The sequence below is a fragment of the Aplidium turbinatum genome, chromosome 5 (genome assembly GCF_918807975.1).
Source record: "Aplidium turbinatum chromosome 5, kaAplTurb1.1, whole genome shotgun sequence".
NCBI classification, from domain to species: domain Eukaryota; kingdom Metazoa; phylum Chordata; class Ascidiacea; order Aplousobranchia; family Polyclinidae; genus Aplidium; species Aplidium turbinatum.
In genome coordinates, this window is record NC_137476.1 from 26,128,207 (window position 1) to 26,153,218 (window position 25,012).

The 25,012-nt window shown below is 36.6% G+C and overlaps 1 protein-coding gene across 1 annotated transcript in view; it reads left to right on the forward strand.

Moving 5' to 3' along the window:
- Nucleotides 1-6,759: 6,759 nt before the first annotated feature.
- Nucleotides 6,760-25,012, forward strand: part of LOC145770170 (uncharacterized) — a 30,482-nt gene continuing 12,229 nt past the window's right edge. Inside the window, exons 1-9 of the mRNA XM_082581756.1 lie at nt 6,760-6,812; nt 15,161-15,241; nt 15,905-16,559; nt 18,638-18,700; nt 20,938-21,036; nt 21,757-21,837; nt 23,823-23,939; nt 24,223-24,255; nt 24,538-24,567. Of these exons, the coding sequence (XP_082437882.1) occupies nt 6,810-6,812; nt 15,161-15,241; nt 15,905-16,559; nt 18,638-18,700; nt 20,938-21,036; nt 21,757-21,837; nt 23,823-23,939; nt 24,223-24,255; nt 24,538-24,567 (1,162 nt within the window). The 5' untranslated portion in view covers nt 6,760-6,809. The remainder of the gene's footprint in view (nt 6,813-15,160; nt 15,242-15,904; nt 16,560-18,637; nt 18,701-20,937; nt 21,037-21,756; nt 21,838-23,822; nt 23,940-24,222; nt 24,256-24,537; nt 24,568-25,012) is intronic.

The window sequence follows — 25,012 nt, forward strand, 5'->3', positions numbered from 1 at the left end:
TTTGCATACCGCAGTTACTCCTCGCTCGGACAATACCTAAACAAGTTGCGGTCATAACCTAACGCTGTCTTGTCCTAAGAGCCATCACTAAATATAAGGGCCCAATAATAGATTTTGGTGAAGATAGTCGAGATGGTGCTCACACGGCCCTGGTTCTAGCCCATCTTTCTAAGACAAGAGTGGATTTCCAAAAACTTGTCGGGCAGGATTACACATCAACAATGGCAGGTCACTTGAGTTGTGTAGCCTACGAACACGCATTCACAAGCCATCGCGGCGTTACCCGCAACAACTGTTAAATGGAACCTGATATGAAAAATAAACATTCTTTGGTGTTTAAGTATTATCTTTTTCGAAAATTATTTTTGATAAACCTTTTTGTTTGGTAAATATAATGAAAAGAAAACCGGCCACCGGATGGCGCTATGTGTCGTGATGTCGTCGTACGGCAGCCAAGTTTCGCGCATTTGCCTTAACTGTGCAATTTGCCTTAACTTTGCCAAACAGCTTCGCGCATTTGCCTTGGAAACGTCGCATGGGTCATTGTATATTGAGTATAATAGAAGATCAGCACAAACAAGATGTCTGAAACCAGACAAGGATTTCTCTTTTAGCCAAAAAGACGGCGACTTGGCAGCAAAGAACATCATTCTGATTTGTGCTCTGACAACAGCAGTGGGGGTGGAAAATTTGCATTGGTGTAGGCCTATGTGTGGTAATTGTGCCATCATGCCGACAATAATCGAAAGCGAATGTTGCCAATTTTTTACTGTCTTATTGACCTGTTTCAAAGTCTTCTCGCTTTGCTATTCGATCCAAACTTCAACGCCCGATCGTTCAGATCTGTACCTGGATCGATCGAGTTGTGTGGGCACTGCATTGACAGTGGCTATCACATATCTTGAAAAATCAAAGACAGAAGGAACAGCTTCAAAATCGCGTTGTGCCTAATAGGATAGGCTACTTTGTGAATATACGCGATCGGACCATATTACAGACGAACTAACCACACGTTCCTGGTTAGCCGGGACAGTCCCAGTTTTAACGCCTTGGCCCTGCGTCCTGTTCGGTCAGCAAGAATGTCCCGGTTTGGCAGCCAGTCAACATGTGGTGTCATAGAGCTAGAGGATGCCCAGACTTGGCTGCATAGCATTTTTTCACATATAAACTAGGTGGGCAATTGCCCACCTAGTCCCTTTGCTTGCCCCCCTAGCCCTTTCTTTGCCCCCCTAGTTTGAAACTAGGTGGGCAATTTCTAATACTTAATTTTTGCTTAAGTTAGATCCAAGAGAATGAACAGCTAAATGGAAAGCTTTAGCATACATTTAGAACTTATGAGCCTACCTTTGACCTTACGGTACTTATAATATCCTTAATGTTCCATTCAAGCAGATTAATTAGCAATTTGTGTTGTGAGTAGCCTACCTCAAATTTTGTGTGAGATTCTAAATTAAGTTTGTTTCCTGATTTTTATCAAAATAAAATACCAGCTCTTTAGAATCATCTAATTCTGCAAAGATTTAACTCATTATAATATCTTAGCAGTTGTGTTTCATAGATTATCGCAGTGGCGTAGCCAAGGGGGGGGGGGGGGGTTACAACCCCCCCTCCTTTGGCACGCTTGTGACGTCACGACATTGAGAATGATGCTTTCAGTCTCTATGTCTCTAAAACAAAGTTTGCCTAATTTTAAACGAAACTGCATTAAAAGAGCGAGTTTTTCCAATACCAAACATTCAAATATCTCAGCCAGGAATTAGCAACAAGAAAACATAGAGACTTAGCTTTATTATCGAAAAATGCCCAAGAAAACACCATCTTATCCTTTTGCTATGCCACCGGACAGCACCATTTTACAGGAATATTTATACCCACATTTTTGTTGAAAATGCTCTCAGAATGCACCAAATTCAAAGTAATTTTCCAAAAATTTCTGGGGAGGCCCCCCAGACCCCTCGCCGCTGGGTGTCGCCTTTGGCGAAGACGCCGTCAAAATTCCCCCTTTCAAAATTCCTGGCTACGCCACTGGATTGTCGCAGTTGTTTCTTTCTACTTTAGTACAAGAGACCTCTGCAACTAAATGTTGCTAGATTAAATTTTATTACATTATTATTTATAAAATATTGTGGGCGGGGATGAATATAGGAAACAATTATGGGTCTCAAAAGTTTAGTCTAGGTATACCGTATAATATGCCTTTTTACCCACAATTTGTCTGAGAAATCTACATCTTTAAGCTTAGGCTACATGTTTCACGCTCGGGAAAAAAATGCCCTTTTTCCCATCATTTACGCGCAAAAAGTGCCCTTTTTAACATAACTCTCGCACTAAAAGTGCCCTTTTTTGAAAATTTGCCCACCTAGTCTCAATTTGTGAAAAGATGCTATGCTTGGCTGACAATTATTACCCCTGTTGCAAACTCACATATTTACGCATGTTCTTTTCACGCTTGATCTGCAATGGCTGCTGTGAGAGTTAGAAATATTTTCGTAGTGTAATTATTCAACCATTGAGTAGCCTACTACCTAGCAAGAAGATATTTCTCATCATACGACCTTTGTGAGGTTTAGCAAAGATTAAGATAGGCTACGCAGCAAGTGTCCTCTCACTTCGCACACACGTAGGCCTATCAAATTTTCGCACAAAAAGAATGTGTGGTTAGAATCAGGGCCAGAATGCTGCTCAGCAGGGACAAAACTTTTGGCAAGTATCATATTCCGGTTCCATAATTTAAATCTGGTTCAAATTTGGGACCGGTTTAAGGGATCCGCCATTCTGAAATGGGCATCTCTACTACAGTAGGCCTACATTGTTGAGATTTTTTCCGTTCAGTTTTTAGTGCGTGTCTGAAGACTTTGAATCGCTGCAGATTCAAAACTTGGTTTTGAAATCGGTATGGGAACGCGGGTCAGATGATTGATAAAATAATTTTGTTGTTTGCAGCTTAGGCTACTATAAAAAGGATGTTTGCATCCCAGGAACCGGCCTCTCCTTCTCTCGTCCACAAAAGTTATCGATTTGCAACCTCTCTTCCCTTGACTTCCCTTGACTTGACTTTTATGGAACAGCCCCTATAGTTTATTTCTGCTCATCAAAAGGAAAACGCTACATGCCATAGTATAGCTTACAGAGCATAAGATAAGCTATACAAAAGGTAGAAGCGACAAAAGCGAACCTTAAACGTGCTCCAGAGTGTAGAGATCGAAATGAAACACGTAGCCTTCTAGTAAGTAGGCCTATAAAGGATTTAGCATTCATTCATTTTAGATTGTCGTTTGCAACACTTCTCTGTCAAAATGTTTGTTTAATGACAGTGCTCCACTAGCTCACACTAGCTTGTTTTGTTTTCGGCTAAAAATACGATAAAGAGAATTGTAGACTAAATATGTGAATGGGTCTGCGGTTATTGCCGCGATAATGGAGGTAGCATTAAGCAATTCAACCATGAAAAATGGCATGGTAACCTACGTTGTATAAATTTGCGCTTTTACCTTTAATCATCAGAGCTCAACGTATAGTATTGTCACATGACCTTTCTGTGGAACAGCTTCTGCTTGCATCATGAAAAGTGAAGTTTTTATGCCACAGTCACAAACCTTTACCGTAAATTTGAGATAAGAACAATTCAGTAAACTCTTTTTTCTTCATTAAACGTCGCCTAACGTTTTACAAACGAAACAAACTGGAGATTTCTGGTAAAAAAAATATTTTGCATCTGTTTGAACAGCAAAACTGCTTAGGCTACAAATTTATGCTTCATTTTAAATCTAGATAATGATTAAGCTTGGGCGCTTTTGATCTTGGTTAAAATCAGTATTTTTACGTTGGTAAACGTTTAGAAAAAGGGTAAATCAACTTGAATTGTTGATGTGCCGACCCTGCACCAAATACCTGGTTTTACAGCTAATCAAAAAATGAGTCGGTTGGCAAGTTGATATAGTTCGAAGTTGATTCGACGCTTTGAAAAAAATAGGGCTTTCGAAATGTGTACTCGAGTGTTCAGGAAAGTCGATCACGTAATTTCACGTTTCTAATGAACAACTTTGTGTTGTTTCCTTCCTGGATTGAACAGCAGCTACGGAGTTTTAGGCTGTTGCATGAAATGCAGAATGTTGAAATAGCATCTCATAGGGTGTGCATGCAAGTTACAGCCGAAACTGACGCTGCTTGTAAAAGATTTACAGATATAGCTTCTGGAAGCAGTCAACTAACTTCCTGTCATGTAGTCTTACAAACCAAAACAAGTCAGCGTTTAACAAGATGTAGTCGTGGTTTAGCTAGATTCAAGGTTTAACTAGATTCAAACCTGCATTGGCAGCTGCTTTTGCAATTTTTCGAACTATAATTCGTCAGCTTAAGTAGTCTATCAGCAAAAATTTAGAACATCCCTCGCTCAAGTAGGGGGGATATTCGGCTTTTTTTCAAATGCAACTTTAGCTCTGGTTTTAGGATACAAGAGTATATTCTAAAAACCCTGGTAAAAAAAATTGAACTTACCGTTCAACCCCCTCCTCTTAAATTTACTTTTCCCATTAAATTGCCTTGTAGGCTATTGCATGGCCGTCAGCTTTTGTTTATGGCATTTAAAATTCAAATATTATTTGCTACTATACTAAAAACGGGTTAAAAATGTTGCAAGAAAGCCGCAAACAGTTTTTGTAGTCTTGGCTTTATCGTAAAACACGGAAAATAGTAATTTTGCTTTGTGTGCATGACTACGCGCATGCACTTAGAGCGTGATATAGCCTAAACACAAACAGTTTGTTTTTGGACAAAAAGTTCAAAAAATATACCAGAGGTCTTAGAATATACTGTTGTATCCTAAAATCAAGGCTAAAGTTGAAATTAAAATTAGCCTCCCACCCCTCTCCTCAGTTCAAGAGTAAGAATTAGCGTATTACCAAATGAAAGTGTGTACACTACAGAGGAACACTGCAGAGTCATATCAAATTCTTGTTTTTGTCTCAAATAGTTAAATCTAAATTTACTTCGGGAGAGAAGTATCTTTTTTAAACCAAAAGCAAGCAAAACAACACAATCGGATTACGCATAAGCAAATATTATTTTTCCAACCACAAATGTTCCTTCATGGATAGGTCTAAACTCTAAACGAAATAGCACAGAACTATCTAAGGCGGTTTGGGACCTTCAGGACAGGGGTGTTGATCCTATAATATCATGGTCCATCCACAGCTATGCTCGGCCTTACAGTGGAGGTGGTCGCAATGATTGTGGCCTTTGTCTTATTGAAAAGCTGGCCATTTTAAAGGCCGATTGTAACCACTTTTTGAACAAACGTTCTGAACTGGTGGGTAAATTTCGTCATCGCAACAAATTTAAACTCAAATACTTCAAAATAAGATAATTTTAAATTTAATTTCTACAGGTTACCTCGATGTTATTGCATTTTGCTTCTTAGTGACGTCCCAAGTATTGGTATCAATCTGCTTGGTTTCCATTTGAACATTTTAATTGAGGTTTTTGTGGTAACCGATGTTTCTGAGGGTTTTTTTTTCAGATTAACTTACGGTTATAATATGTAATATCTTTTCAGATATGACCGATTTAATGCTTTTGCATATTTTTCAGGACCTCCTGATGATCCCCCTTTTAGGGTGAAACAGGCTGTAGAGGTTTTAGAGAGTAGTAACTATTTATTTTGATGTTAATTTTACATAGCTAAAACCTCAATTGCTAAGGTAACAGGGATCAGTAGTCAGTAGATGTAGCAGAAAATATATTTCGCACTTGCTAGTGCATCGTCAGTTCTGATAAAAGGCTAAAATAATATATAATATAGTTAATTTTACATATGTTTTTTATATTGTCGTACTTCACATAGCTTACATATTATGTTAAATGGTTAAAAAAGTGCATTAAATGTAATGCCTAATCTTATTGTTTTGCCTTGCCTTGCTTTCCTTATAAAGTAAATTGTTTCATTTTATTTCCTTCAATGACTCATTTAACCCTATCTGTAGCGACACGGGGTTTATGAGGACGTCCCACTCTAGAAGTGAAATATTTCTCAGAAGGAAATATGCTAGAAATGTGAAATTTCTTGACTTTTAGTTTTTGTTCTTTGCGAATTTTTTTAACCTACACTGGTAATTTTTCTACCTTCCTGCCCTTCACAATAAGCATTTTGTCTCAAGTGGCTAGACATTTTCGTGCGATGCTAGATATGTATAATTTAATGTAAGTGAAATGTAAATGTTAGTGCAATTACTTTGAAATGTAAAAATGCCCAAAAATGCCTTATATTAATGAGAAAAAGTAATTTTTTGTTTAGTTTAGCATTACTTTATGTTATCATTCAAAAATTTCAATTTTGAAACTATTTTTGGGAAAGTGGAATAAAAACCGACTTTCTGACGTCTTTTCGTCTCAAACACTTTATTTCAATAAATTTTTTGGGTAAAAATTTAATTTCTAGACGCACAATACACATGGCTATCATCTTGTAAAATATTTTGGCTCTGTGATTTTTATAACTCCCGTTATTAACGATTAATTAGCACGGGCCTAAGGTAGCCGTGACGTGCTTTCTGCGTACGAAAACAGCTCTTATTAAGATAGGGTTAACGTTGTACGCATTGATACAATCAGGTGAATTATATTTTTTATTTAAAGAAAATGATGAATCATTAAAACTTTGAAAATGTTGCTTAATCAACAATAGCTATTGTATTTATTAGTAGCCTAATACTGTATGCAAGATACTGCAGTAGCCTACATTTCTTTGCTGAAAAAATTACCTACATGGACCAAATTTAAAGACAAACTCTGAAAAAGAATCAACACTCAACATGGTGAGTAATATTCCAATTTCATTTGAAACGTTTGCTTAGCAGCTTGTTATCTTTCAGCATTTGATTTTGCAATATCTAGCTTCTACATTTACATTGCTGTTAGCGTGAACACGATGCTGAGTTTTCAACTTACTGTAGTTCTCATCAATCAGAGGCGAATTTAGCAAGTAGTCTTTGGAGAAGGATGATATGCACAATGTACATACAATAGGTCTACATTTTTCCGAGCATGCAACTACACCACTATTTGAATAAGGCACTGATAATGCTCTGGTCTACAGTAATGTAGAGCGAAATGCATATGCCATAAGTAGGGCTCTGCTGATTCTCCATGCATTTTTAATAATAAAATACTGAATTGACACTTGATGGAGAATCGCCGGTCAGCTGCTTCTTAGTCAGGAAATCCCCTATCCTTAATGGAACTCAATAACTACACCATGAATAAAGTTAATTCTTTTGTGTTTTAGAGGGGGGATCTTCCTAATCGCCTCTTTCCTTAGATTCGTCGTTGTGGTTAATCGCTTCCTTGAAGTTGTTTTTGTTATTTCAACACGATTTCGATGTGTATCAACAATTCAACATCGTCTCACATTAAATATAATAATCTTTTTTGACAGAAATAAATGCCTTCTCCGGCGTGACATAGCCTAAGACTTACTGTACTGTAGCGTTGAGAAATAGTTGTGTATGAGTTGTCTTCTTAAATCAGTGGTTTTCAACCGGGGGTCAGTGAACCCCAAGAGGTCCGTGAAGCGATTTCAGGGGGTCCCTGAAAGTTTCGAGTTTTCAGCATGATTGAGAATTTACAAAATTTAAAAATTGTTTGTGCTTTGTTTATGTGTTAGCCTACAGTGGTTCTTAAACTTTAAGTCGCAACGCACTGATGCTTCGTTTGAAATTGCAAAGGACATTGCACAAACGTTTAGTTTCTTAACTAAAAAATATTACATAAATGACTATGTTCGCTATGTTTAACTTAGTTCTTTTGAGACAGCGGATTGTTGATCAATGATTAACTTGGAAATACAAACGTTAGTCAGCAGTCTATCACCACTCACAGTTTTGCAATGACTGTGATTATAACGAATTAATATTGATTAAGTTACTAATGAAAAAAGGGAGAAGTTTTTTGTTACGGTCACAAAATTTCTATTAACTATTGATAAAATTTATATTAAGATATCAAATGAGCATATAGATTACTGATGTTTGATCCTGTGTGCCAACATATATCTCATAACATTTCGTTAATCTCATCAATCGTCAAGTGCGTTGCAAATTTAGCAAATTCCTCTTGGTGTGTTCCTTCGAAACTTATGTAACATAATGATTCCACAAGAAGACGCGATATACCAAAATTTCAAATAGAAATTTTTAGGGGTCCGCGACCGCTTCGAAAGCACCAAAAATGGTCCACTAAGACAAAAAGTTTGAGAACCACTGTCTCAAATCGTTTGACAAAGTTTCTGTAATATCTGACAAGGTTTGGACCTTGATTCTCTGATTTTTTTACATTCAAAACAAAATTTTAAAATTGTCTGTATATTCTCAACAACACTAATGCGTTAACAACAGAGTTATAAGTAAGAAAGTGTCCTCTAAAAACTCCCAAGAGCACGTCTTTCACCGCATACATATTTTATGCTTCTGTTTTAGTCTTAACTTGCTGATGTTTTTGCAGCAAAGGATTATTCTACGTTGTGTGAACTGTATGAGGTCCAGTAGCATAGATAAGGAGGACCAGTGGATACTTTTATGACCGAGTCCGGGATGGTTTTAGGACCTGGAAGCTATTAGTTTTGAGGACTCGGAAAGTTAAAGAAAACGCAGCATATTTTTGCCATAACGCATTTGCATCAATCCAATTCATTTTCTAGAAGCATGCTCGATAGGAGTAAACTACTTCTTTTCTCAATGATTTTATTTTTACTGCTGTGTTTCCCTATTTAGGTATTTATAAAAGGGATCTTGTTATTTTAGAGGTGTCTTGGTTTTGGTTCTCTAGATGTCATCGGAATTCAAACTAACCTCCCAACCGCACTGATGGGGTCAATATGTTCTGCTGTATCCGAGGGTTGTTGGAAAAATTTAATCGATTCTACAAGATAGTTGCAGTTGAAAAATAACCTTTTCACACCTCATTAGCAGCTGTACCCATGACGCTTGGATTGGCTGATGACGTCAAATTGGACATTGCACTGGCAATGTAAAAATACAGCTATCAAATATTAAGCCAAATTTCAAAGAGTAGGCCCAATGCAAATGGATCCTTATCGTTTCAGACGACGTGTATTGTTATCAGTTGTGTTACTGTTTTTATTTTCTATCAGCCTTGCTCACATTATTTACCTTACAAAGCCTCTAGACTAGTGAGCCAGACTTGTCAAAGAAAAAGAGAAAAAATGCAGACTCCTAAATGCTGCAGAGTGGACGTCGCTACAATAGCATCTGGATTGGAAGCCAAATGTTATTCAATTTGGCATTTTGATATGTTTTTGACGTTTTCTTTTAAATATTTTTTCAGCATTGTAAATAGTTTAAAAAAACTTTGTTTTATCGATGCGCGGTAATCTATTTACAAACTATCAGATTTAAAAGACAACTTTTCCCAAATCTTGATGATGTTTTTCATAATATTGCAGTTTAGACTGATTTTGTTAACAACATAATTACTACCATAGCTTAAGGTGTTGCAACCGTGCTATATTTTATTCTGAAAATAAATTACAACTACGTCAAGTTTCTAAAATTTGCCGTTGAAATTGCCAATGTGGCAATCTTGTTTGCCGTGAAAGATAAGGCCTAGCGTTTGGCTTCCAGTCCAGATGCAATTATAGCGATGTTCACGGCTGGAGTATAGCATAGCAGCCTACTGTACAGGTACAACTGAGAAGTTAATTTAAAAAAGGTTTTGTTATATGGAGAAACGTTTCCAACGTTTTAATATAGATTTTTTTTTAAATAAAACTTTGTATATAAAGACCAAGATAACAATCTGTCACTGTCAGCTGCATGTCAACGTGATACAGCAATCAGGCTAAGCCTTTTTTTTTCTTTACTTGAACTATGATTTTTTACTCATAAGTGAAGACCGTCATAACTTCCTGTCACGTCTTCCTTTCTTTTTCCTTGCGTTTTTTTTCATTGTGTCAGACAGAGGGTCTGTGCGTTAACACTCTAGCTGCAGAGCGTAGCTGAAAAACCCAAAGACTGTGGGAAAATGAGTAGCCTATCGCAATTGCAATTTTCGCAAGTTGAAGTGTCATGGATATATCTGCTTTTTGAGTTACTTAATTGTAGGTGGCACTGCGCGAAGGTCATGTAAACACGAGTCAGCTCAGCGCTCGGCTGCTGGGTATATTCAGACCTGCTTCGAGTAGATCAGGAGTCACCAACACAACTTGCCTTAGTGCCGAAGTGTTCGGTATGCAAAAAGGTTGACGACCCCTGGAGTAGACTTTGGTTCAATTCCAGATCAAATCATGCTACAACCTTGAAATGGCGCTAAGTTTGTTTTTTTGAGTAAAGCTGCAAAAATAAGTGGGCGTTATTTCTTGAAAAGCATGCAGCTTGAAAGAAACGATCCGTCTATCAGCAACCTCGCTACTTTGGAGTGTCATGACTTGGTGTCATGTGAGGTAGCACTTTCTTATCTTTCCAGAAGGTAGAGTAAAAAACATTGATACGGTATTTCTGCATTGCACTTTAATCGATTGCATGTCTACTCATTGTTGGTTTGGTGTCATTCAGATAAGCGTTGTTGGTCAAAAAGCACAGATAGGTATTTTAGTCTACTTATCTTCAGTCTGGATTGTTAAAGCATCAATTTTCCAGCTATTTACAAGTGATGCGTTTTGTGATGACTTAACGTTTATGCAAGGATGCTTGATATATTTCACAAATTTGTTGTTCCGCTTCAGCAGCAAACCAAGTAGTATGTGTTTAGTGTTTGCATTTGCATCATCAAACAAATCCTCAGCAACAGGCAAATAGCGGTCAGTGTCAGATAGGCAACAAACACAGAGCACAGGCGAGCAACCTACAGATGACAGTTACCAAATCAAAACTTAGTCAATTCGCATTCATCATTGAGTAGTTCACGGCGTTTGACATAATAAAAGCATTTAGTCAGAGACATTTCATGCTGGCACTGCATCACCATACAGTGCATACGGAAGCTACAGTGTAGGTCTTACACATCGCTATTTTTAGGCACTGTGTCTGTGTGCACTTTGCCAGTGTTTCATAGTTTTGAAGCCTCAGGTTGTCAGAACAATGGACTCTACGCAAAAGCGAAAAATGTCAAATGAAAAGGATTTTAGAACCTTATAGAAAGCTTTGGCATTTTTGCTCAAAAAGGAGGCTGCGCAATTGGTAGCTATTTGAATACCTTGGAGATTTCCACTAAGCCAAGCTTTCAGCAGCACAGGCGAGAAGGAATCTCAGAAAAAGGTAGAACATCAATGCAATATTCGCAGATATGCGTTTCTTTCTTTTCTGTAAATAGTAACGTTTAAATTGCATTGAGTAAACGCTTAGATTTGCTGTCTCTGGATTTGTCAGACGGATTTTGCCACACAAAACAATGGCGCTTTGCTGACCTGGCAAAAAAAATAAACAAGTAAATACCATTTATTGATACATAACGACAGCGGGAATTCCAATCTAAGCTGTTCTGGGATAGGGCGTTGGATTTTAGACAGTTTGGTTGGGTAGCCAGAGTAGAATCGATGCAAGCTCAGTGACTAATGTAGGTATGGTAATTTTAGTGACTATGTATGGTAATTTTAGTGCACTGCACATTATCTAAAAATTGTTTTTGATCCAAAAACTGGATGCAACAAAAAGTTATCAATTAACTTGAAACCACGCAAAAAATATAATTTAAAGATGACTTTATTATAATCAGCAAGTTATGGTCCCTGTTAAAGACCTGGTATGACGTGACGTCGCTTGTCTTGTTTGGGAAGAATTAGTTTCGTTTTCATGTGTGCATTGTGACATATCAGACCGCTTGCCTAAATCCGAAGTTTTTGTTACCTCAATGTTATAGAATGTTGTGTTCTTGTACAAGAAAAGCGAAAATGATTGTTTCGTTTTCTTTGTTTCAGCCAAGTATTTGCAAACAAATCCATCAGGGTACTTTGTTATTTTGTGGACACTGATACTTCACACTTTCAGTCTCGTTTTTTCAACGTTGACTTTTCCATCAACTGCCCTGAAATTTGAACGATTCTGTCTCATACGAAAGAAGAGAAGTACTTTAAATTAAACTAAAAGCAATGATTGCTTTACAAAGCGAAAGTGGTCAGCTGTGATTTTGACATCTACGAATACTATCGTCGTCGGCTCCAGCTCGTGTCCGAGCATTGGTTTGTCTTCAAATTGAATTTAGCTTTGGATGGTGATGTCGTATGTGGCCTTGGAGGCCCAGTCTATGATGGAAAAGACGTGGGCAAAATACTTCGTTTCTATACTTTTGTAGTTTTTGAAAAATAAATTTGGTTTTTACTTTCACACTCTTGTTTTAGTGGTTTCGTTTTGCAGCTAATTTCTTTGTTTTAATAACGAATATAGAAAATTCCCTTTGCCAAACATGGAGAAAAATTTCATCACGCCTACCCTAGTTTCGGGTTGATGTGTTTTCTCGGTACTATATTTAAAACGATGCTGAATTATCAAAATGTTGTTTTTATTTTTGGAAAAAGTGAACAGTTTTTCAGTTCAAGAATTTGGCTTCTTGTGTTTTATGTGATTCGAACTGAACTACCTTAGCTAAAGTAAGTTTCAGAAATAAGATCATTAGAAAAGGAGCAAAGATTTTTTGTACACAACAAAAATCTCGAGTGGAAATTAAACAAGAATAAAGAATAAGAAACGGGTCTAAATAACTACCAAGTGAACTCCAAAAGGTCGAAATACAATTAGGGGACGAAATAATACTCAACGAATAATAACAAAATTTAATGTAAAGCAAAATTTTCAGTCCTTGTACTCTCGATTACCCCTGGTCCGGTGGTATGTAAATCTTCAGTTTCCTCTTTCCCCCTGGCTCGACTTACATCGTACTACAATTGCAGAAAAAAAAAATACCGTACCCCTGCCACCTTTCTGAAGATAAATTTACATCAGCTATTTTCACGTCAAAGTCTGTGCGCTGCTTTACGGGTGCGCTAATGCAGTCTGGTTTGCAAAGTGCCGAAAGAAAAGCATGTCTGCGATGGTACTTTACTTTGCACTCGTACTGCGTTGAGATTTTTTGTTAAAGATGTAAAGCAGTCTATTTTTGCCACTCCCACATATGGAAGTGTTTTGGAAAATTGAGAAGAGCGGTGAGCTTAGTTGACCAAATCATAAATTGACTTTATTTCCGTGATGACATCATAAAATTAATCAGCTGTAATCACCACAGTTTTAGTGATCGACAACCATTTTAACTGAAATAAGAGTATTGTGTGGTTCTGCATTTAATTCACTTCCTTGTGATGGCTGCCAGCTTTCAACAAAACTCCAGCCGGGAACAAAAATCATTTCACTGAGATAAAACGTCAAAAGATGCAAGTTTAATAAAATTGATGGTAATTTCCAGCTGTGACGCCACAGCTATGCATTGTATGTGTACGCTATCTTTGAGTCATGCCTCAGCTGCAGTTGTCAGCAACCAGCTTTCCGGAAAGCTGTACTGCAACAGCCACTGATCGAGAAATACCGTGCTAGTCAAAAGAAAGCTCTATCAGGAAGTCAAAATTGTTCAGGGTAGAACCTGCATTGTGGTACGCTTTACAGATTTTTCACTAAAGTGTTTGTTTTGTTCTTGAGGCTATGCAACTAGACTTAGGCCTAAGCCTCAGGTAAAAGAGCGATATATAATTAGACAGGGCTGGGGGAAATGTTGCTACATGCAACTCGGCCAAACACAGGTTCCACAGCGTGTATAATTCTCTGTATTTACTAGACTCAGATGCTTTTAGGCTTGCCATAACCAAAAAGGACACAGGACACTTGGTCATAAGCTTTCGCTAGACCTATTCATAGTGGGAACAAAATAGTTTATAAACGAAGGTTTAAAAAGGTTCTGATAAAATAAGTAAAATATCTAAATGTGTTCCCGAAATTTTAACACAGTTTTTACAATGGTAGTTGAACTGCATGTAATCGATTTGTGCAAAAACGTTTATTTTAAGAAATTGACATGACTTAAAGACGCATATTAAGCTACTCGCGTGCTCCAGTAAAACAGATACGATTGAGACATACTGCAACAATGTATTTTTTCTTTCGAGCCAAAGCAGGAGTGGCTGTGGGGGGCTGATGCGCTTTTGTGAGCATCAATTGTACAAGTGTTTCATGCATTTTTTCATTCTTCATATGCCAGATTTTGCTCTAAAAAGTTTTCGTCCATAGGCCTACAGAAAAAATTCAGTGATGGTGGTCATGCAGGATCATAAGCAATAGTGTTGACAGAAAGATTCAGGGGGTACAGAGGGGTCAAGGGGCTTGAGAAGTTAAATAAACTATCGCGTATCTTTTAGATATAGTACATTTTACTTAGAAGTGCCTTGATTTGGGGCCCGATGATCTCATTGGGACTGAGCCCAAATTATCTTCTCAACGACCCTAGTCATGAGCGTTATACAATCATATATTAGCTCTGTCTATGTTGTTTAAAATTTGGAATCCTTCTAAGCTATTCGAGGTGAAACTTTAACGAAAGGCCTCTCTGCTTTGCTATGAAGCAGTCATCCCCGTCTAACACAACACATGAAAAGTGGGAGGGATTCAAAAAGATACTTTTGTAACCTGGTCCTGGGTGATTTTGGTGACCGAAAACTATTCAAAGGACATGAAAGATGGAAAAACATGGCGTATAGCGTACTTTTGGGTCTTTGAAGCACAATGCGTTTATATCTGTTTCGGATCCTCTCTTATTGGAGACCACTCATTTTGTTGGTAGTCTCCTTTTTTTTTCTGAACTTACTAGTAATTATCCTTTTTTGGGGTAATTTATATTTTTAAAGATGTCTTGTTTGGACTTATTGTTGGCACAAGACCTAAATTACCCTCTCAGCAGGCCTGAAAAAAACATACTGTAAATGCAATTTTCTGATTTATGTCCGTTTTTTTTTATGCCAGCAATGAGTACCGTCCACATTGACCAATTAGCCAGGTTTTCTTTTCAATCTGTCTGGTGTTACTGTAGAATTTATAAAAAAAACAAGTTATTTTTCAGCTAGATGTTTTGCCATAACGCAATTGTAATTTTACAGATTGCATAACCGTTGATAAGTAGTCTAATTATATCTGTTGATAGACTCTTCAAATCTGAACTCTTGTTATTTTTCCAGTCGAAAGTTTCACAGCTAGCTGCCATGTATGGTGGCAATCCTTCTGCGAATGCTGGAAAACCAAGTCTTGCTGCAAAACCGGTACGTTTGTGTTGTGTGAAAAGTAAGGTAGAACATCTAACATAGTGGTTCTTCATCTTTTTCCTTGTTGGCACCACTTTGAAATCATCAACCAGTTTTTTCATCCCCTCTTAGAGTGGCTAAATGTATAATCATCTTCAATTTAGAATTCTGGTTAAAAGCCCAATTAGCGGGCAAGTCTATTTACAACTAACCCTAATTATGCAGCACCAACGCATCCCCTGGAAACAGGTCACACACCCCTCAGAAGTGCGTGCACCCCTGTTTAAAACCTCTGAAACATGAATTTACATGTAATTTTGGTCTTTGTTAACAAAGAAGTTTTTTAGCTTTTGTTTAGTAACGTGCTGATATATAATGGGTGTTTTAACGTTTATTTTTGATGATTTGAAAGTGCTCGCCAACTGGGGTTCAGGTCTGCTATTTTTATCTTTTTGCTTGAAAAAACTTTTACTTTACTTTCCATCATTCATTGTCTTAAAAATTGAATGAAGCTGTTCACCAGGCATTTAGTTAAATAACAAGACACGTTCTTCTGGTGCAAACTAAACTAAACTATCACAAGATATGTAAGGTGATAATTAGCTTTTTATGTGACAATAATACACAATGCTAGGTTATTTTTGTCACCAATCACACATTTTATGTCATTTTTAATTTTAGACTGCTACCAAGAAATGGCCTCCGGTAAACTCTTCAAATTCTACTCAATCAGTCTCAAATGGTACTTCAAATGACTGGCGAGCAGAATTAGATAAAAAGAAGAAATTGAAGCAGCAAGAACAAAATGCAAGTGCTAATTCAGTGGAAACAACTAAATCCCAAAATGATATTCCAGAGTGGAAAAGAAATTTAATAAACCACAAAACCGTTTCTGACAATAAAAATGCGTCGTCTTCTGCCCCAAAACCTGTTGTTGAAAGCAAACCGCAGTTTAATTCATTTTCTTCGTCACAACATAAAGATGATAAAAACACGGAATTGAAACCAAGAAATTCGTTTCTGGGGAACAGAAACACTCCACAGCAAAATAACGCCTCCTGGGTCAAGCAGAAACCTCAAGAAACTGCCTCAGAAAACAATAAACCAAATAAGGTTGATGTGCGTCCGATTGTTGTCAAAGAAAACCCGTTTACTTCATCCAAACCCAAGTCTACTGACAGCACTGGGCCGTCAAGTGCATCTCTCAGTGGTTCAGTGACTTCGAACAGATCCTGGAAAACTGATAATAAAGTAGGAAGCGAAACTTTTGGTGGGCGTCCCACCACTCCTTCCAAACCTACGTCACATGACAAATCTCCAACCCACACTCATCAAGGTAAATAGATGTTGGGATATATAAAGCTTTATAATCGTTGTTTGCAGTTTGGCTGCAATGACATCCTTCAAAGGTATATAGGCTACTGTATGAGACCAAGAATTAAGCATTTTTTTGAATGCTTTCTTCTGACCCTTTTGCATGCTATAAACGATTTGAGTCATAGGCGCATGCTCTACTGTCAAAGTAGTTGACAATTACAAACTTACAAATTACAAACTACAAAACTTAGCAATTGTTTTCTGTTAGATGAAAAAAAAACTGTAGCCTAGGCCTAAATTGTTTGAAGGTTCTAATTGTTCTATTAAACTCGCAATTGAAATAGCTTTTATTTTCAGCCTTTTTGTCATGCATCTGTGATGTAGTGTGAAACCATTTTCACCATACACCTGTAGACTTTTTGATCGTTAAGTGCTACATGTTACACACCATAACGTTTTCGTTTAAAGGGGTAGTACAGGAAAACCTGACTTAGCGATTTTCCACGTTCTTTGTGTTTAACATGCTACCATAAAACGATTTTCAATAAAATTTTGCCCCATTGCGGTCTGACCACCATTGCGCGCGTGCTTTTGTCAGAGCTTTCAAAACGAAATTGGCCTGAGCAGCGAAGCGTGCGACTGTACAGTTACGTCACTACAGACTATAGCAATCAGCCAATCACGCAATAATTGTTACCGCGGGCGATTTGACTGTAGGCTATGTATGTATGTACATCAAAACAACACATTTCAACATCAAAACATCAGACAGTTTGCTCAAAACATCAGATGTGGTAACGTGGCTTTTGTTGTTGCTGTCTTTAGTGACGTATTCTCGAGCAGTGTTTGCACTTTTTGGTCATTTTGAAAAAAATGAAAATAAATGAAACATTGGACTTTGGGCCTTACCAGCGCCATTGAAAACATTTTTTTTTTCGGTAATTTTTTTTGAAATGTATTCTTGAATGTTCAGTTTACTCATTTTAATGCTTAATTCCTGTTTGAAAATTTCATGTAGTAGGCCTTTAAAGTGTGACCTTAAAAGTCCCAAGTTTAGGGACAACAGCAATATTACGCGCGCCTCATCGCTAGTTATGGTTGGTGGTTGGAGATGTAAATTTGAACCATATACAATACTTCTTCACCATGGTCATTGTGCTGTATGCTTAAAGGAAGCAATGATTGTAACTAGGCTACTTGGTATGGCCCCAAATTTGTAGCTGAAAGCTCCAATGGTTCCTTTATTGTTGTAGCTTTAGAGGTTTCGAAACCAAGTCATGATTTCACTAGTTTTGTCTGGAAATATAGCCCATACAAGCACATTTTTCACATAGTGTTTTTGCTTGTTTTTGTCTTTTGGAATAATTTTTTTTTTGTGATAGGCCACGTTTGGATAAGACAAATATGTGGTACATACGTGTTTACAGCCTATATCAAATGTATTTAAAACGTTAATAGCTATTATACAATGATGCTGTAACTTTTCTAAGGTATAAGCACTCAGTCTGCATAATGTCATAAAGATGCTTTTAAGACTGCTTAATGAAACGTAGACAAACGTTCAAACAACATTATGTTTAGAAACTACGTTTAAGCAACATGATGTTCTGTGGCACTTCTAATGTAGGCTATTCTGTTGAATGAAGGATGGTGATAGGCCTACTTTAAAAGTAACTTAATGCTGGATAGTGATAATTTGCATGCAAGCTATTTATTATGCATACAATTTTAGCTTACAGTTTGCAAACTTGCTCAGCAATTAGATTAAACCTAAACTTAATAATCGAAATTGCACGTGATAATTCAGTAATTCTTACCTGAAACGTCGCCGATACCTGCTTTGGTTATATGTGTAGAGCTCTTTTACTCTAATTGCATTTCTTAATAGTAAATACAGAATGAAAGCTATGATTTCTTTGTGTCGTGCATGTATTGATCAATGACAATCCAAGAGAAATTGTTATTTTCTCTTGTGTAGTACTTTACTAATTATACTGTATGAAATTTTACTCTATGTAGTCTCTGTGAAAGTTATTTCTTGCATGAAATATAATTTTACTTAAATACAAATGAAGCAGCAATGTTTTGTTAATTCAGAAAAGGCCCCAATTCGTTCTGGGCCAAACAAATCTTCTTTCCTCTTTCGGTCTTCTGAACAAGGTATGGCTTCAATTTTCTATGATTTGCTAAATTAGGGTGACTGACAAATTTTCAATTAAAATGTAAACTTATCAGAAAAAATTGACATCTATAAAAAATTAAAAATACTTCACACAAAACGAATGTTGGAAACACCAATATGCGGTTTAAAAATCATATGCGAAGAGGAAGTATTTGTTATTGGTTTTTGGTTAAGTCAAATTATGGTGGTGTCGGCAATCAGGGTGAACTGCAATGCTCTAAAAGTCTAAAAAGTAATTTGCTTTTCAAGTAACCTAATCGTTTCATTTCCTTTTGTTTAATTTTTATACTGTAATTTTGCGTTGAGTAAAATTGTCTACTTACAGCATACGACTGCTTATTTTCGACTAATCACTATGTAATGACCATTAAAAATACATAACTTTGTGAACAATATTTTAATTTAATTCTGCAATCTTAGTGTTCACAAATGATGCTGTAGTCAACGCTACTCTATGCAAATAGAGTAGCGTTGTGAGAGATTGATCTTGCGTAGATAGCGTACTGCCGTAATGCAGTTCCGTAGCTTAACAGAAGAGGTATTGTAAACTATGCAGCTCCTCTTTGCGACGTGTTTTACGTCACGACAATCCATTGATTCAATAATATATAGTTGTTATAATTTACCGTAGTTATTTTATTTTGGATCAGATCAACGAGTCTACTGTATAATTGACAATAGTAAGCAATGCATTGAGAAGCAATTAGGTTACCATATCCCAGGAGACAATTCTCTTGTGGGGAATTATAAGGCGTGCGGCATAGAATAAGGAGTTTAATTTCTGACATGCGGTCATAGAAGTCAGAAATAAAAACAAAAACACGTAAAATAATGCTTTGTACAGCCAACACAGATCTAAGACACTAATGCAGTGACATAACAGCAACATATACATACATTCTCCACTAGACTAAGTCTACAATTAATCACAATTAAACAACGCCAAACTAAAAAACGTAAATTGGACTACAAAACTTCAACCAGAATATGGTAGCAAAAAAATAAAATGAGAAAGAGCACTTTCAAATAATAGACTACGGTATAGAACCATACCTGACGGAAGAAGAGCAAAGGAATATATGCATTGTGAAAGTAGGTAGACCTACATGAAAACACATTACCGCCGTTGACATGGGCATACTATATACAAAAAAGTATCATCAGTAATGATCTAGGCCAATTGTCGTGTCGTGACGTGTGTTTCAAATGGTGGTGCTGTGGAGTTACCTCTTTCTCCTGGGCCACTGTGTGACAACAACTTTGCTGCTTTGCCAAACTTTGCGATGCATAGTTTGCTGTTCAAAACTGTCCGAATTTCATATGAACTTAGTAGGCTATTGTGATTGGCTACTTTTCCAATTGAGGTTATACTCACTATTTGAAAATGAATTATAAGTAAACTTGTTTTTCCATCTATTCCAATCATTCGTAGGTGACTTACATACAATATAATTATTGATTTAAGTTTATTATTTGGCATACAGGCAGTATTTTAGCTTTTTAGGGCTGACATGAACTCAGCACTGTTGTTTGTTGTGTTTTTGTTAATACCAATGCCAAACTTCATCCTACTCTACACCGTCATAAGTTAGTGAAAAGCTATATTATTGTTTCTAACCGCCCACACAAAAACAACATCGTCATTTCCACAAGATACACTACAGTTGATGACTGTCATGTGACTGAAACTTTTGTGTAAAAATTGGATTTCCAAATCTCAAAACATTATCAAAATATACCAACTCCTTAAATACTTAACTTACTGATGTATGTAATTAATTTGTTTGAGTGAACTGTTGTAATTCTACTAGTTGTCTCGATCTGTTGTCATTCGCTTGATTGCAAGAATCAATTACCAGGGCTCACCACTAGGAAGTTGACAACTGGAGCCCCATTCTATTAGTTTTGCAGTATAAACAAACTGAGTGTGCGGATGTATCTTAGCTGGTCTTATGATGAATCTGCATAATGTATATTTTAAAACGTAATAAGCCGTAAAACATTTTATGTATTGCATCACGATTTGAATAACGCAACTATAGAAGTTGAAATGCTCTTGTATCTTCATTTATTATGCTACAAATTTCTCTTTTTATACAAATTTAACGTAAGCCTACATAACTGTAATATATACTAAAGATAACAATTTGAAAAAGATTTATTAATTGAATACTTAATGTAAACATATCCCTGATTGAATTGTTGATTGTTTTAGCGTCAGAGCGTCAGAGGCGTTCTATTCCTCATTCAGTGCTGAACCGACCACCCCCGGCAAAACCAGGGAAAAATTTCAATTTTAGTTTACCAGGAAAAGGTTTGGATTGATTAAAAGTTTTCGTTTAGTATTATGCATTAGTTTATTGTTTTTGATTAACCCGTGTTAAGAATTATAGAACATGTTTGCATAATAGTGCTGTAAACATCAATAACTTTAAAGAACGTTGTGTCAAAGTCGAAAACTCGTAAGCTTCTAAAGCTGCTCCGAAAACTACACATTTAGCGAACCACAAAGTTAAATTCGATGGAAAATCGTTGCACTTGGTCATGAAGAAGTAAAAACGGAGAAATCTGATTTAATTTGTATCTCTGCCATCATACTTTCAGTGTTTACAAACAAAACAGACGGAGAAAACTATAAAATTTTCAAATGTTTTCAATTACTTTTTAATTTTACGTGCTTTTAAACAAAACGAAAACATCTAAATTTATCGAGCGAGAGTAAAATATCTTATTCCCGAAAAAAAGAGCATAGTCTTAATAATTTATTTTACACCAGTTAAGTATAAAACAGCGTCAATAAAAAGTCTCCATAATTGGCGATTTTCAGCTAACTAAGCTTAGCCTTATAGAAGACCCAATAAGATTATCATGAAAATGTATTCAGATGTCCTGTCAAATAGAATTGTAATCTACAGCCTGTATAAGTATTTGAAGTTTAATTTTCGGTAACTTACCTGCTTAATTGAAGAAAAAATCGTAAACTATCTTTTGTTTAAAGACAAGGTAAAACAGTTGCTTCTTTACAAAACTACAGAAAACTCTGGACTTCCGCATTCCAACGCTCATCAAGACCTGCCTCTACCCCCATCAACAGATAACCCTAAATCACCATCAGGTAAACAATTTGCAAAACATCGTAAAATTCAAGTTTGGTTATGATAACTCTATATTGCGTTCCCAATGGCGATTGCCACATTGCCTCTGTTTACGAAAACTTGGTCCTTAGTATGACCAGTAACTTGACCAGAAAGAAAACTTTAGGGGGGCAAACGTCTCATTCACTATGAATAATAATGGTATTAAAACGTTGTAATTGTATTAACCCTATGAGGACCGCTGGGACATATGTGTCCCATGCACTTAGCCGATTACCCCGCAGTTAACTTTAAAAAAGTTACCACTGGTGAGTGGTGATACCCTAAGGTAGTATTGGATGTCTATCCTTCTAAATAAATGAAACAATATTTTTATATTGTTTTTGTGTGGTTGTGTTTTGTATGACATATGAAGTGTAAACTAACAAATTTTACCTAACAATTTTTTCGGGAAAATTAGTGGTCCTCAAACACATTTTTTGAGCGGGCAAGATTACAGTTTGGGGTTCCCCCGTGGCTACGTCCCTGGCGTAATACTTCGCGGATACAGTACCATGGTTGCTATGCTTCGTTAGTTATTTCGGCAATCCCTGAGAAAAGCTCCGAAAAACAAAAAACATCCATCATTGACTTGCAACCAACAATCTTTATAGGGGCCCCAAACAAGAAGTCTGGTATTCCTAAATTGAGTTTAAAAAAAAAAAAAAAACACAATGGCTGCTTGATATACTTGCCTTAGTGTTTGGCACAAAAATCCACCGCTTTATTAAGATGCAAAGTCTTTCGATTCTTTAACTTACAAAAACAACAACAAGCCAAACAATGAGAGCAGAGTAGATTAGATATACATGACGGCTGTTGTTTTCACAACAGTGTATCTATTTTACAGTCGTTAAAGTTAAAGTAGTTGCTTACTATCAACTAACTCATTCTTCGCCATTATGTTCATCCCAGAGCTGTTTCTCCAGTTGGTGAATGAAGTCGCTTATTTGAGCTACAATATACATTTGCCTATTTATAGCATTGAATTTCACTACGCAAATTATTTTGCAGTTAGTTCTCGGCAAATCAACTGTTTTTTACGTTGCTTCAACGCCTGCAGACGTTAAACCAAGGTAAAAACGGCTGATTTGCTCTCAAGATCAGCATTGTTTAAAAACTTTGGAACACTCGACAAGACCTCGTATATTAAAAAACGTTAGTAGATTTTTAAACACCGGTCCTTAATATAGCCAGGCAAATGAAAGTTTTTGTTACCATTATAGTAGGAGCTAGTATAGCTACTGTATATTACTGGATATTATTGACAAGAGCAATATCAATGTTTGAAAATTCCATGAACTGCTTTAACAAATCAATATTTACTTTCATCGCAAACGATGTTTCTTCGGGATCCTTTTTCAAATAAAAGAATGCAGACTTTGGTACGGTTGGTCAGGTGTCAGGATAAAAAAATGTTGTAGATGAATCTTGTTTTAGATTTACTGGCTACCGTTCGCCCCGTTACCTGAATAGTTAAACACTCAGATCTTCATAGAAGCAGCAAGATCAAAGAACAATGGTTTAACAGTAAAACACTCGGCTTGTGAGATTGATGAACGCACTTTTTCGACACTTCTCCGTTCAACGTCATTTCTTTCAACGCCACAGCCAACTACACTTGATCAAGAAGTAAAAACGTTAAAATGTCAACTTCAGTGACCAGGCCTGCCTGCTGATTTAAAGTTTTGCAAGTATGAAATACTGATGATATTACGTTTCCAAAAAGGCTTTCTCGGTCCTAGGAAGGTCCTATAGGATGATTATTCCTGATCAATCATTCAAGTTCAACATGGTTTTGCCTCGGTTAATTTAATATTCAAACGCATTTTCTGAAGTCGATTGCTGAAGCATACAATGCAGGCTGCTTGACAGCTCAGTAGGCTAGTAGCAAAGGCTTTTTGTATTCTTTCAGCTATGTATTACCCTTTCAATTCTATGTAACACGTGATTACTGCCATGTCAGGTGACTCGGCGATCTTTAAAAAACGACCGCCATCCTTTCTCACAAAGCAGAAAGCAACTTCCCAACAACCAGATCTTCCAGCGTTGCCAAACAGACCAGCTCTTCCTATCCCAGGAGGTGGGTGAACGATAATAACAAATCGATCAGGGATTTCTACAGTGTTACTGTTAACCGGTTTCTAATTGACAAAATGCTATTTTATGTAGCCTACCGTAATCTATCACTCACTGTATAATGTATATTATTAATAGAATACTCACCAGTACAAGCGTTCCCCTAAATAAGTAGGCTACAATAACCTACATTTCTACACTACATCTTTATTGTGTTTTTTGGATTCAATGCATCAAGCATACTTTCGTTTTTTTTTTCATTCGCTTTTAATATACTGTATTTACAGGGCAGAATGGCCCACCCACCTTGCCTGACAGAGGTAAGCTACTGATTTGCAAATAACTTGTTCGTTTATATTAACAGTTTATCGACCATACTAGATACTAGCGTTCGGTGTGCACTCCTTTTTGTATGAAACTGAATAAAAAATAGTTCACTGAACTGTAAAAATTTTAGTTTTAAACTCGGCTTGAGTACTAACAAAAATTGACAGGCTTGCTATATTATACTGCTCGAAAGCAATTGTAGTTTAAGTTAGACAAACTTGTATTTTGAAGTTGATTCATGAATATAAACATTTATATACTTGTTTTTTATGCAGACGCTGGACCACCTGCTCTTCCCAATAGAGGTGGGAAAATTGTGACACAAAGCAACACTAAAAGCATATAATGTTCAACGTTTTTATAACATCACAATGTGTTAACTCCAGTCCCCAAGTAACGAAATTCTTTAGTGAAGGCGGAAATAAAATACTGTATAAGCAATAAGTATGCTTATAGAATTCAAAGGACAGTTTTCGCGAGAAAACTATGCCTTAACTTTACTGGTTTGGGAAGAAATAGACGGAGCAAGGAGAAATCAAAAATGTGTTAATACTGCAGCGCTTCGCTCACCACGGCAATCGGCTTCCTCTAAGAAAACAATGTTTATAATGCCAACTTTTGACGATATATTCGTACAAACGTCCAAGAAATTAAAACAAATGGTCTGTAATATTTTTATTTTCTGTACTGATCGCTGCAAAAAAAAAGCGAAAACATGGACAAAAACGAAACGAACTTTATGACCAAAGA